At 36.0% G+C, this 12,971-nt stretch overlaps 1 protein-coding gene across 1 annotated transcript in view; it reads right to left on the bottom strand.

Annotated features, from left to right (window-relative positions):
- The window catches only part of URI1 (URI1 prefoldin like chaperone), a 79,293-nt gene that overhangs the window by 16,178 nt on the left and 50,144 nt on the right, over window positions 1–12,971 (bottom strand). The window contains 4 exon segments of the mRNA XM_030297315.1: window positions 2,759–2,829; window positions 8,403–8,414; window positions 10,112–10,122; window positions 11,557–11,559. Coding sequence (XP_030153175.1) covers window positions 2,759–2,829; window positions 8,403–8,414; window positions 10,112–10,122; window positions 11,557–11,559 — 97 coding nt within the window.

The raw sequence follows: 12,971 nt of genomic DNA, 5'->3' as shown, positions 1-12,971 counted from the left end.
TAAGGAAGGGAGGGAAGGAAAAAGGGAGAACAAAAGTTAAAAATAAACAAATAAATAAATAAAAGCACTGCAGAGGAAACAAAAACAATGCATGAAGAAAATTTGAAAATCCAAAAAAACAATACTGTACTCATGAAACAAGAACAGTATGCTATACCAAAGGAAACATTCAAAAATAACAAAGCAAACAAAATACAGAGCTCCTAGCAATTAAAATGTACAGAAATATTTTTAAAAATTCATGATTCCAAAGATAAAAAGAAATCACTTCAAAACTTTAACAAAGACAAACACATGAATAACAGGAGAAGGAAATTATTAAAGAAATAATATTAAAACTTTTCCAGGACTGCAGGACATGCATCTTCACCTTGGAAGAACTCCATCAAATACCTAGCAAACAAATTTTAAAAGAAACACAATGAGGTAGGGGCACCTGGGTGGCTCAGCAGTTAAGCGTTCAACTTCAGCTCAGGTCATGATCTCACAGTTCATGGGTTCAAGCCCCGCGTCGGGCTCTGTGCGGACAGCTCAGAGACTGGAGTCTGCTTCTGAATCTCTGTCTCCCTCTCTCTCTGCCCTTCCCCTGCTCACACTCTGTCTCTCTCTGTCTCTCAAAACTAAATAAATGTAAAAAAAAAAAAAATTTTTTTTTTAAAGAAACACAATATATATATCACAGTGGCATTTCAGATCATGGGGAATAGGGACAGAAACCTAGAGCTTCTAAAACAAAACAAAGCAAGTTACATACAAAGGAAGGAGAATGGCTTCAGACTTTGCAAAAGCAATACATAAGACAAAAAGTAACAGAATACCTTCAAATTTCTGAAGGAAAAATTGTTAAAAAAAAAAAACAACCTACAGTTCTAACAGTCTGGTTACAAAAAGTTGGAGTACAAAAAATATTTTCAGACATGCAAAATTTCAAAACATGTATCTCCCACACAAAGTTACTAAAGGCTATATACACCAACAAAATGAGTAAAACCTGAAAGGAGATGCCATGGGAACCAGGGAACAAGGAATAAATAGGAGTATAATGGTAAAGGAAGACACCAGGAAGATGACTGTTTTGTTTTGTTTTGTTTTGTTTTGTTTTGTTTTGTTTTGTTTTGTTTTCCAAGATAGAAGCCCGGCCAAATTGAAGCAAGACTATGAAGAACTCCATCCAGTACACAGGTCTCTTAAGAATAAATCAAAGTGGGGCGCCTGGGTGGCGCAGTCGGTAAAGCGTCCGACTTCAGCCAGGTCACGATCTCGCGGTCCGTGAGTTCGAGCCCCGCGTCGGGCTCTGGGCTGATGGCTCGGAGCCTGGAGCCTGTTTCCGATTCTGTGTCTCCCTCTCTCTCTGCCCCTCCCCCGTTCATGCTCTGTCTCTCTCTGTCCCAAAAAAATAAATAAACGTTGGAAAAAAAAAAAAAGAATAAAATCAAAGTGTTTGAGTGAATTAATGAAAGACACATGTCAGTACACAACAAACAAAAAACAGTTAACTTCAAATGAAGAGGTATACAATAATTGAAATGGAATTAAATCTAAGCATGAACAATGATTTAACAAAAATTATAATAAAATAATATTAAAAAGATTTGGGGAGCAGGGACAGGGAGAAGAGCATGTAAATGATCTAAATGCTAGCCTTTAATTATAGGCAGGGATCTAACAAATACTACATAAAACTGAAAAACAGTCAAGAAAGTAGAATATAACAAATAACTTGGGAAATATGGATAAAAAGAAAAGAGCAAAAGATTAGCCAAGAGACTGAAAGTAATTACCTCTGGAGAATGGGAAATGGAAGCTAAGGGGGACTGAGCAAGACCCTACTACTTTTTCATTATGTTTTCAGAAAATACATGATGTTTTAAAGTTACAGACATTTATTATATAGATAAAACACAAATCATAAGTATATATTTAAGTATTATATAGATAAAATCAAATCATAAACTATAAAGCCAAAATCATAAGTTATAACAAAATATCAATGAACTTAAAATATGTATGCCTCATGGAAGATACACAAGAACACACATATTGCCTCATTAAGATAAATCATAAAATTGCTGATGGCCATATCACATTTCCCACAACACATATTCTACACATACTTCCTAACCCTCTAACCTCTCACACTTCTAAATAAACTTGACTTTATTTTTATGAAAATCTGAACCCTTAACTTCACTAACACAAATATTCTTCATCTATCTTTGCTCCTTTCTCTTTTTCATTGATACTTTCCAAAGCTACATTTTCTGTATATTTAATCCCATCACATCTAGGATCTGTATCATTTCTTTCTCTTAAACTGTTAATCACTCAGTATGCTTATTATAAACATGCTCAAAAATTTCCCATGTCCAAAGGAAAATAAAATCTTCCCTTAAAACAATAAGGAGCAAACTTACAGACTAAAAGCTCTAAAAGCCCTTGTCTCCCCAGCCCACTGCAACCAGAAAACATTCAGGAACAATCAGAAACTAACTAGAAGAGCTCTGAAAAATAGTCAAAGGTCTACAACAACCAAGCAAACACCCAACCAAGAAAAAGTCACAATCAAAACAGCAGGAAATGTCATGGCATTTTTACTTGCCTTTAGCCACCTCCTCCCCAACGTGAAGCAGCTTTGGTCTGGAGAATGTGGCAGCCCAGAACCCTATTCCTTCCCTTGGACCACAGAGAATAGCCCAGACATTACTGGCAACATTCTTATCTGTCCAGGGGCTGACTAAATAACTGGTATCTGTCTCACCTAAGCCAGACCTCAGTTGGGGGAAAATAGCTGGCACTGATCATAAAAGCTGCAGGGAGGCTACAGGGAAACTACAGGCCCACAGGAACCTGGCACAAGAGATTAGGGGTAGAGCCATACAACATACAATCTGAGACCACAAAGAGAAGTAGAGGTGAGATTCTTTGTAAACTAAAACATTCAACAGCAGCTATGTATACAGAATATTAAAAAAAAAATCCCCACACAGGTCCAAGAAACACACATGCTCAGAAAACACAGGAAACACCATAACCTTTCACTTTGGGTTTTATAAGAAGGCTCAGGGCATATCTACTTTATTCCAAAAATCCAGATGACTGTTTTTTCAAATGTCCATCAAAATTTAAAAATTTCATCAGATACCAAAAGGAATACAATAGACAAAAAAATCTGGTCCATAGAAAAGAACAAAATATATCTCTAGAAGCCATTCCTAAAGAAACAAAGGCATCAGGTGTACTAAAGAAAAATTCAAAGAACTAGAACTAAAGGAAATAAAGAGAATAATGCATTAACAAAATGAGAGTACGTAAAGACCGAAATTATAAAAAGGAACCAAACAGAAATTCTACAGTGGAAATAATAACTGAATTGTAAAATTCACCTCAGGGATTCAACAGCATATTTGAACAAGCAAAAGAAACAATCAGTGAACCTGAAGATTGGACATTTGAAATTATCAAGTCTAAGGAGCAGAGAAAGCAATGGAAAAAAGTGAACTAAGCCTAAAGGACATATGGGATATTATCAGGTAGACTAATATACAAATTAAGGGAGTCTCAAAAGGAAAAAAAGTAGCAAAGAAATTATTAGAAGAAATAATGGCCCAAAAGTTTCCAAATTTGGTGAAAAACATGAACCGACAAATCCAAAAAGCTCAAGTTACTAAAAGTAGAATAAACCTGGAGACCAATACCAAGACACATAATCACACTTTTGAAAGATAAAGAGAGAATCTTGAAAGCAGCAAGAGATGAGCAATTTATCACATGTAAGGGATCCTCAATGAAAATACAAGCAGATTTCTCAGCAGAAACCTTGAAGGCTGGAAAGCAGTGGGCTGAAATATTTAAAGCGCTGAGCTTAAAAAAAAAAAAAAAAAACTGTCAACTGAGAATTCTATATACTGCAACTATCCTTCCAGATAAACAAAAGCTGAAGGAGATCCTTATCACTAGACCTGCCCTACAAGAAATGCTAAGAATTCTTCAGGTTGAAATGAACAGCCAGTAGACAATAACTCGAGGCCATACAAAGATAAAAAAATTTCTACTAAAGGTAAATAAACATGGGCAAAAATAAAAACCAGTATTACTGTCATTATGGTTTATAAACTCCACATTTTACTTCCTACAGGATACACAGAGAAATGCATAAAAAATCATTACAAATCTATGTTAACAGGTACATAATGTATAAAGATGTAATATGTGTCATCAATAATCAATGTGAATTCAAAATGATTTCATTATTATAACCTTAGGATGTTATATGTAGTATCCATAGTAAGCACAAAAAAATATGTATAAAATATTAACAAAAGAAGTGAGAAGGGAATCAAAATATTTTACTACAAAAAAAAAAAAAAACTAAACACAAAGGAAAAAAAATCAACTAAACACAAAGAAAGGCAATAATGAAGGAAATGAGACACTAAAGCTCTAAGACAGAGAAAACAAATTTTAAAAGTGACAAAAGTAAACCCTGCCCTACAAGTAGTGATAATAAATCCAACAGAAGGCATGGCTTGGCAGAATGGATTAAAAAATCTAAAGAAAAAAAAAAACAAAAAACAGGATCCTACTATATGTGGTCAACAAGAGAGTCAAAACAGGTTGAAAGTAAAAGGATGGAAAAGATATTCGATGAAAATAGTAACCAAAACAAAACTGGAATGACTATACTAATATGAGACAAAATATGACATTACATCAAAAAAAGTTTTCAGAGACAAAGGATATCTTATATTAATAAAACTTTCCATCTATCAAGAAAATATAATGGTTATAGACATATACACACCTAACAACATAGTGTCAAATATATGAAGCTAAAATTGACAGAATCCAAGAGAAAAATAGTCCTCCAATAAAAGTGGGAGACATCAATACTGAACAAAAAATAAGAGCAATAATAGAGGACTTGAACAAAACTACAGACCAACTGGACCTAACATACATGTACAGAACACTCTATCCAACAGAATATATATTCTTCTAAGGAGAACATGGGACATTTCCAAGAAAGACCATATAATAGACCACAAAACAAGTCTTTAAAATTTTGAAACCACTACCCAGAGGATACAAAAATACAGATTCGAAGGGGTACATGCACCCCAATGTTTATGGCAGCATTATCAATAATAGCCAAACTATGGAGAGTCCAAATGTCCATCAACTGATGAATGGATAAAGAAGATGTGGTACACTACTCATCCATCAAAAACAATGAAATTTTGCCATCTGCAATCACGTGGATGAAGCTATAATGTATTATGCTAAATGAAATAAGTCAATCAGAGAAAGACAAATACCATATGATTTCACCCATATGTGACATTTAAGAAACAAAACAGATGAACATATGGGAAGGAGGGGTAGGAGAAGAGAGGGAAACCACAAGAGACTCTTAATGACAGAGAACAAACTGAGGGTTTATGGAGGGAGGTGGGTGGAAGACGGGCTAAATGGGTGATGGATACCAAGGAGGGTACTTATGATGAGCACTGGGTATTGTATGTAAATGATGAATCACTGAATTCTACTCCTGAACCCAGTAATGCACTAAAATTTAAAAAAATATAAAACAGGGTGCCTGGGTGGCTCAGTCAGTTAAGCACTGGACTTTGGTTCAGGTCATGGTTCAGGTCATGATCTCACAGTTCGTGAGTTTGAGCCCCCCTTTGGGCTCTCTGCAGTGCAGAGCCTGCTTCAGATACTCTGTGTCCTTTTCTCTGCCCCTCCTCCTCTCTCAAAAAATAAACTTTAAAATAAATAAAATAAAATAAAATATTGAAATCATACAAAGTATTTTTTTCCAATCACAATGCAATGAAACTAGAAATCAGTAACAGAAAGAAAGGTGAAAAATTCACAAATACATGGAAATTTATGACAACATGATTTGATGGGTCAAAGAAGAAATCACAAAAGAAATTAGAAAATTCCTTGAAACCAATGAAAATGGAAAATACAACATAACAAAGCTTACAGGATGCAGTGAAAGCACGGCTAAGAAAGTAATTTATATCTGGTAAACATACCTAACATTTAAAAAAAAAAAAAGATCTCAAATCATAGCCTAACTGTATGCTTTAAAAGGAACTTGAAAACTGAACTGAACTAAACTGAAAGCTGGCAGACAGAAGGAACAACTAATATTAAAATGGAAATAAACTGGGAATACAAAAATAGAGAAAAATCAACAAAACTGGAAGTTGCTTTTTTGAAAAGACCAACAAAATTGACAAGCTTCTACCCAGATGGGCCAAAAAAAAGAGAGAGAAAGAGAGAGAGAGAGAGTGAGAGAAAGAGAGAGAGAGAGAGAGAGAAACACGGCTCAAATCTCTAAAATCAGAAACAAAAGTGGAGACAATTCTATTTATTTTACAGAAATAAACACGATTATAAAAGAATACTACAAACAACTGAATGCCAACAAACTGGATGACTAGATGGACAAATTCTTAGAAACAAACGCACTACTAAAAATGATGTAAGAAGAAATAGAAAATCTGAATAGACCTGTAAGAAGTAAGGTAATTGAATCAGTAATCAAAAACCTCCCAACAATGAAAAGCCCAGGAACAGATGGCCTCATAGATTAATTCCATCAAGCATTCAAGGAAAAAATGACATCAATTCTCAAACTCTTCCAAAATACTGAAGAGGAAGGAACACATTCTGTGAAGCCAACCGAAGACATTGAAAGAAAACTACAGGCTAATATCCCTTATGAGTAGACATGCAAAAATTCCTCAACAAAATGGCAACAAATAGGGGGCTGGGGGAATTGGAGGAAGGTGGTCCAAATGTATAAATTTCTAGTTATAAGAGAAATAAACTAGGAATGTAATATATAACTAAAATTACCACTGCTATATGATATATATGAAAGTTGTTAAGACAGTAAATCCTAAGAGTTGTCATTACAAGTAATAAAAAATATTTTTTTGTCTATTTATTTTTAATATATGTACATGAGGTGATAGATGTTAACTAAAGTTTATTGGGGTAATCATCTCACAACATGTGTAAGTCAAACCTTTATGTTGTACACCTGAAACTGAACTGATGCAGAGAAAGCCTTTGACAAAATCCAACACTACTTCACAATACAAAACACTCAAGAAACTAGAAATAGAAGGTACCTTCCTAAACATAATAAGAGTCATATATGAAAAACCCAAATTGACAAGATATTCAATAGTGAAAGACTGAAAATTTTTCCCCAAAGATCAGGAACAAGATGAGGATGCCTACTATTTTAACTACACAGTACTAAAAGTTCTAGTGAGAGCAATTAGGCAAGAAAAAGAAATAAAAAGCATCCAAATTGGAAAATAATATGTAAAATTATCCCTGTTGACAGATATTATATGTAGGAAACCCAAAACATTACAAACACACACACACACACACACACACACACACACACACACACATACACTCTGTTAAAAAACTAATCAATTCAGCAAAGTTGCAGAATACAAAATTAACACTCAAAAATAAGTTGCAATTCTGTACACTAGCAATGAACAATCTAAAAAGGAAATTAGGAAAATAATTTCCATTTATGATAGCATTAAAAAGATATTTAGTAATAAGTTTAGCCTAGAAGGCACAAGACTTATACATTAAAAATTACAAATATGTTGCTGAAAGAACATATTTAAGGAAGACACAAATAATGGAAAGACATCCTGTGTTCACGGATTACAGGGCTTAATATTGTTAAGATGTCATTTTACCCAAAGCAATCTACAAATTCGATGTGATCCCTATCAAAATCCCAACATTTTTGCAGAAACAGAAGAATTCCTCCCCAAAATTCATGCACAATCTTGAGAAACCCTGAACAGTCAAAACAGTCTTTAAAAAGATCAAAGATCATACTTCTTGATTTTAAAACTTTCTACAAAGGTAGAGTAATCAAAACAATATAGTACTGGCATTAAGACAAACATATAAATCATAAAATAGGATAGAGAACCTGGAAATAAATCCTCATGTATTTCCAAACAATTTTCAACAGGGCCAAACCATTCAATGGGGGTAAAGACAGTCTTTTCAACAAATGCTATTGGGAAAACTGGATAGCCACATGCAAAACAATGAACTTGGACCCTTACTTTACACAATAAACAAAAATTAACTGAAAATGGATGAAAGACCTAAAATGAGGAGCTGAAACTATGAAATTCTTAGAAGAAAAAATAGGAGGAAAGCTCCATGACATTAGATTTGGCAATGATTTCTTGGAAAGGACACTAAAAGTAAAAGCAACAAAAGGAAAAAAATAGACAAACTGGACTTCATCAAAATCTAAAACTTTTGTGCATCAAAGGACATCATCAATATATTGAAAAGGTAAACCACAGAATGAGAAAATATATATCTGATAAATCATATATCTGATAAGGGACTACTATTCAGAATATATAAAGAACTCTTATAACTCAACAAGACAACCCAATTTAAAAATGGGCAAAGGACTTGAATTGACATCTCTCCAAAGATTTTTCTACAAATGGCCAATAAGCACACAAAAAATACTCAACAAACATCTTTAGTCATTAGAGAAATGCAAATCAAACCATTAGGATGGTTATAATCAAAGAAATAGTAAACAAAGAGTTGGCAAGAATGTGGAAAAACTGGATCCTTTTGTACACTGCAGTAATGTAAAATGGCTCAACAACTGTGGAAGATAATATGGTGGCTCTGTAAAAAACAGAATTACCAGGGAATAGCATGGAAGTTTTTTTTGTGTCTCACATCCATGAAATACACCCAAATCAACACTAACCCATCCTGCACACCTAGAAAACTGATTAGAGGATTAACACAACAATCTGTACAACCTGAACCAAAGAACTCAGCAGGTACGTGGCGCGGAGAGGTGAACTGGGGGACAGAGAAGCCACAGAGGGCAGGGAGCTGTTTTTGCTTGCAGAGAGAGTAGGGGAAAAGCACCCCTCTCCACAAAAGCAGCTAGAGAGAAAGTGGAAAAGTGGAAACAGATGCAGGGACTGAACTAAAAAGGCAGAAAGGAGAAAGGAGAGGGTTTAGATTTCACTAAGACTCTATAAAAACGGGGAGCACAGAGTTGGAAACTCCACAGCTCAATATCCGGCAGTGCTCTTGTGGGAAGGGCAAATCTCCAGGAGCAGAGTGAGGTCCGGGGTCCTCAGGTCACAGGGGACAGACGGTTCCCCTGCTGGGAGGACATTTGGTTGAAGCTGTGTGGGCCCCACAGTCAACGGTGCCAGCAGATGCCAAAGAACAACTAAATTTGCTGGTGCTAGAACAAGATCGTTAAGGGTGAGGCCTGGTGCCAGATGTGTGCTGAGATTTTCCATAATCCCTGAAACACTCCTGCTACACAATCGTGTGAACATTTTCTGGGATGGGCTGGCAGCCAGCCGCAGTCTCTGGGCATCGGCAGCAGCCTGGTCCCTAAATGTTCCTGGGTGTGGCCAGAACCCAGCCATTGCTCAGTGAAACCTCCCCCAGAAGTTCTGAGTGGGACAAAGTCTCAGTCCCTAGGAAGTGAGGGATTGGGAAACACAGCTGCATCTGAGATAAAACTCAGGAGGGAGGTGCCGCCTGGCAACCTGACAGCTTGGTCACGGACAGTGTAAAAGCAGGGAGTGGACGGAAGCCGGAGACAAAGGACAGGTGTGCAATTGCTGATCGGGAAGAACAGAGTTCTGATACTAGAGACTGGGTAGCTGGGTGCCGCCATTTTCACTCCTCCCATGTATGCACATACACATCTACAAGTGCCACAACAATCCACCCCAGTAAGCTAAGCAGCGCCATCTAGTGGAGAATAGAGCCCTTACACTAAGCCACACCCAACTGGGCCAACCTCACTGTTAAGGAACACAAGTCTCTCCACCAGCTTAGTTTACAGACTATAAACTGCTTTTCAGTTTGACTTCCAGGAGAAAACAATGTAATTTCAATCATATTTCAAACTCTTTGCTGGTCCATCTATTCAACTTTCTTTTTTTTTTTTTTCCTCTTTTTCATTTCTTTTTTTGAATACAGAAAGAAAAAATTTATTTTTATCTTCAATTTTTATTAAAAATATTAATTTTTTTACTGTATTTTTTACTTTTTTGTAAATTTTTAAAATTCTATTTTACTTCCTTAATTTCATTTTATTCTATTTCACTGTATTCATTTTTTCAAATTTTCAAACATTTTCCTTTTTTTCCCCCTTTTTTCCCTAATCTATCAAGTTCCTTTCAACAACCAGACCAAAACACACCTAGGATCTAGCACCATTTATTAGATTCTTTTGTATGTGTGTGTGTTGTTTTTAATTTTTTTAATTTTTTTTTACCTCATTAATTCCTTTTCTTCCTTCAAAATGACGAAACAAAGGAATTCACCCCAAAAGAAAGAGCAGGAAGAAATGACAGCCAGGGACTGAATCAACCCAGATACAAGCAAGATGTCTGAAACAGAATTTAGAATCATGATAATAAGAACACTAGCTGGGGTTGAAAATAGATTAGAATCCCTTTCTATGGAGATAAAAGAAGTACAATCTAGTCAGAATGAAATAAAAAATGTAACTGAGCTGCAATCTCGAACGGATGCCACAGCAGCAAGGATGGATAAGGCAGAGCTATGAATCAGCGATATAGAGGATAAATTTATGGAGAATAATGAAGCAGAAAAAAACGAGGGAGATGAAGGCAAAAGAGCACGATTTAAAAATCAGAGAAATCATTGACTCATTAAAAACGAACAGCATGAGAATCATAGGGGTCCAAGAAGAGGAAAAGAGAGAAAAAGGGATAGGAGTGTTATGTGAGTTAATCATAGCAGAAAACTTTCCTAACCTGGGGAAAGACATATCAAAAGCACAGAGGACTCCCATTAGATTCAACAAAAACCGACCGTCAACAAGGCATATCATAGTCAAATTCACAAAATATTCAAATTCACAAAAAAGGAAAGAATCATGAAAGCAGCAAGGGAAAAAAAGTCCTTAACCTACAAGGGAAGACAGATCAGGTTTGCAGCAGACCTATCCACAGAAACTTGGCAGGCCAAAGGGAGTGGCAGGGTATATTCAATGTGCTGAATCAGAAAAATATGTAGCCAAGAATTCTTTATTCAGCAAGGCTGTCATTGAAAATAGAAGGAGAGATCAAAAGTTTCCCAGACAAACAAAAAGTAAAGGAGTTTGTGACCACTAAACCAGTCCTGCAAGAAATTTTAAGGGGGACTCTCTGAGGGGAGAAAACATACATACATGCATGCATGCATGCATACATACATACATACATACAGAAGACCAAAAGCAACAAAGACTAGAAATGACCAAAGAACAACACCAGAAATTCCAACTCTACGAGCAACATAATGGCAATAAATTCATATCTTTCAGTACACACTCTTAAACGTCAATGCTCCAATCAAAAGACATAGGGTAACAGAATGGATAAGAAAACAAGATCCATCTATATGCTGTTTACAAGAGACTCACTTTAGATCTAAAGACACCTTCAGATTGAAAGTAAGGGGATGGAGAACCATCTATAATGCTAATGGTCAACAAAAGAAAGCCGGAGTAGCCATACTTATAGACTAAAGACTGTAACAAGAGATGAAGGGCATTATATCATAAGTAAGGGGTCTATCCACCAAGAAGACCTAATAATTGTAAACATTTATGATCCAAAGGTGGAGGCACCCAAATATACAAATCAATTAATCACAAACATAAAGAAATTCACTGATAACAATACCATAATAGTAAGGGACTTTCAACACCCACTTACAACAATGGACAGATCTAAACAGAAAATCAACAAGGAAACAATGGCTTTGAATAACACATGCACTTACCAGAAATATTCAGAACATTTCACCCTAAAGCAGTGGAATATACATTCTTCTCCAGAGCACATGGAACGTTCTCCATCTCTATCACATACTGGGACACAAATCAGCCCTCAACAAGTACAGAAGAGATCATACCGTGCATATTTTCAAACCACAATGCTGTGAAACTCAAAAGCAACCAGAAGAAAAAATTTGGAAAGATAACAAATACTTGGAGACTAAAGAACATCCTACTAAAGAATGAATGGGCTAACCAGGAAGTTAAAGAGGAAATTTGAAAGTACATGGAAACCAATGAAAATAACACCACAGCCCAAAACCTCTGGGATGGAGCAAAGGTGGTCAGTCGTAAGAGGGAAGTATATCGCAATCCAGGCCTTCCTAAAAAAGGAAGAAAGGTCTCAGATATACAACCTAACCCTACACCTTAAAGAGCTGGAAAAAGAACAGCAAATAAAACCCCAAAACAGGGGCGCCTGGGTGGCGCAGTCGGTTAAGCGTCCGACTTCAGCCAGGTCACGATCTCGTGGTCCAGGAGTTCGAGCCCCGCGTCAGGCTCTGGGCTGATGGCTCAGAGCCTGGAGCCTGTTTCCGATTCTGTGTCTCCCTCTCTCTCTGCCCCTCGCCCGTTCATGCTCTGTCTCTCTCTGTCCCCAAAGTAAATAAACGTTGAAAAATAAAAAAAAAAAAAAAACCCAAAACAGCAGAAAACAGGAAATAATAAAGATTAGAGCAGAAATCAATGCTATTGAAACAAACAAAAAAAACCAGTAAAACAGATCAATGAAACCAGAAGCTGGTTGAATTAACAAAACTGATAAACCACTAGCCAGTATGATCAAAAAGAAAAAGGAAAGGACCCAAATAAATAAAATCAAGAATGAAAGAGGAGTGATCACAACCAGCACAGCAGAAATAAAAACGATAATAAGAGAATATTATGAGCAATTGTATGCCAATAAAATGGGCAATCTGGAAGAAATGGACAAATTTTTAGAAACATATACACTACCAAAACTGAAACAGGAAGAAAGAGAAAATTCGAACAGACCTATAACCAGTAAAGAATTAGAATTAGTAATCAAAAATCTCCCAAAAAACAG

Source organism: Lynx canadensis, chromosome E2 (assembly GCF_007474595.2).
Source record: "Lynx canadensis isolate LIC74 chromosome E2, mLynCan4.pri.v2, whole genome shotgun sequence".
NCBI classification, from domain to species: Eukaryota; Metazoa; Chordata; class Mammalia; order Carnivora; family Felidae; genus Lynx; species Lynx canadensis.
Note: the sequence above shows the minus strand (reverse complement) of the source record. Positions and strands in the feature narration are given on the sequence as shown.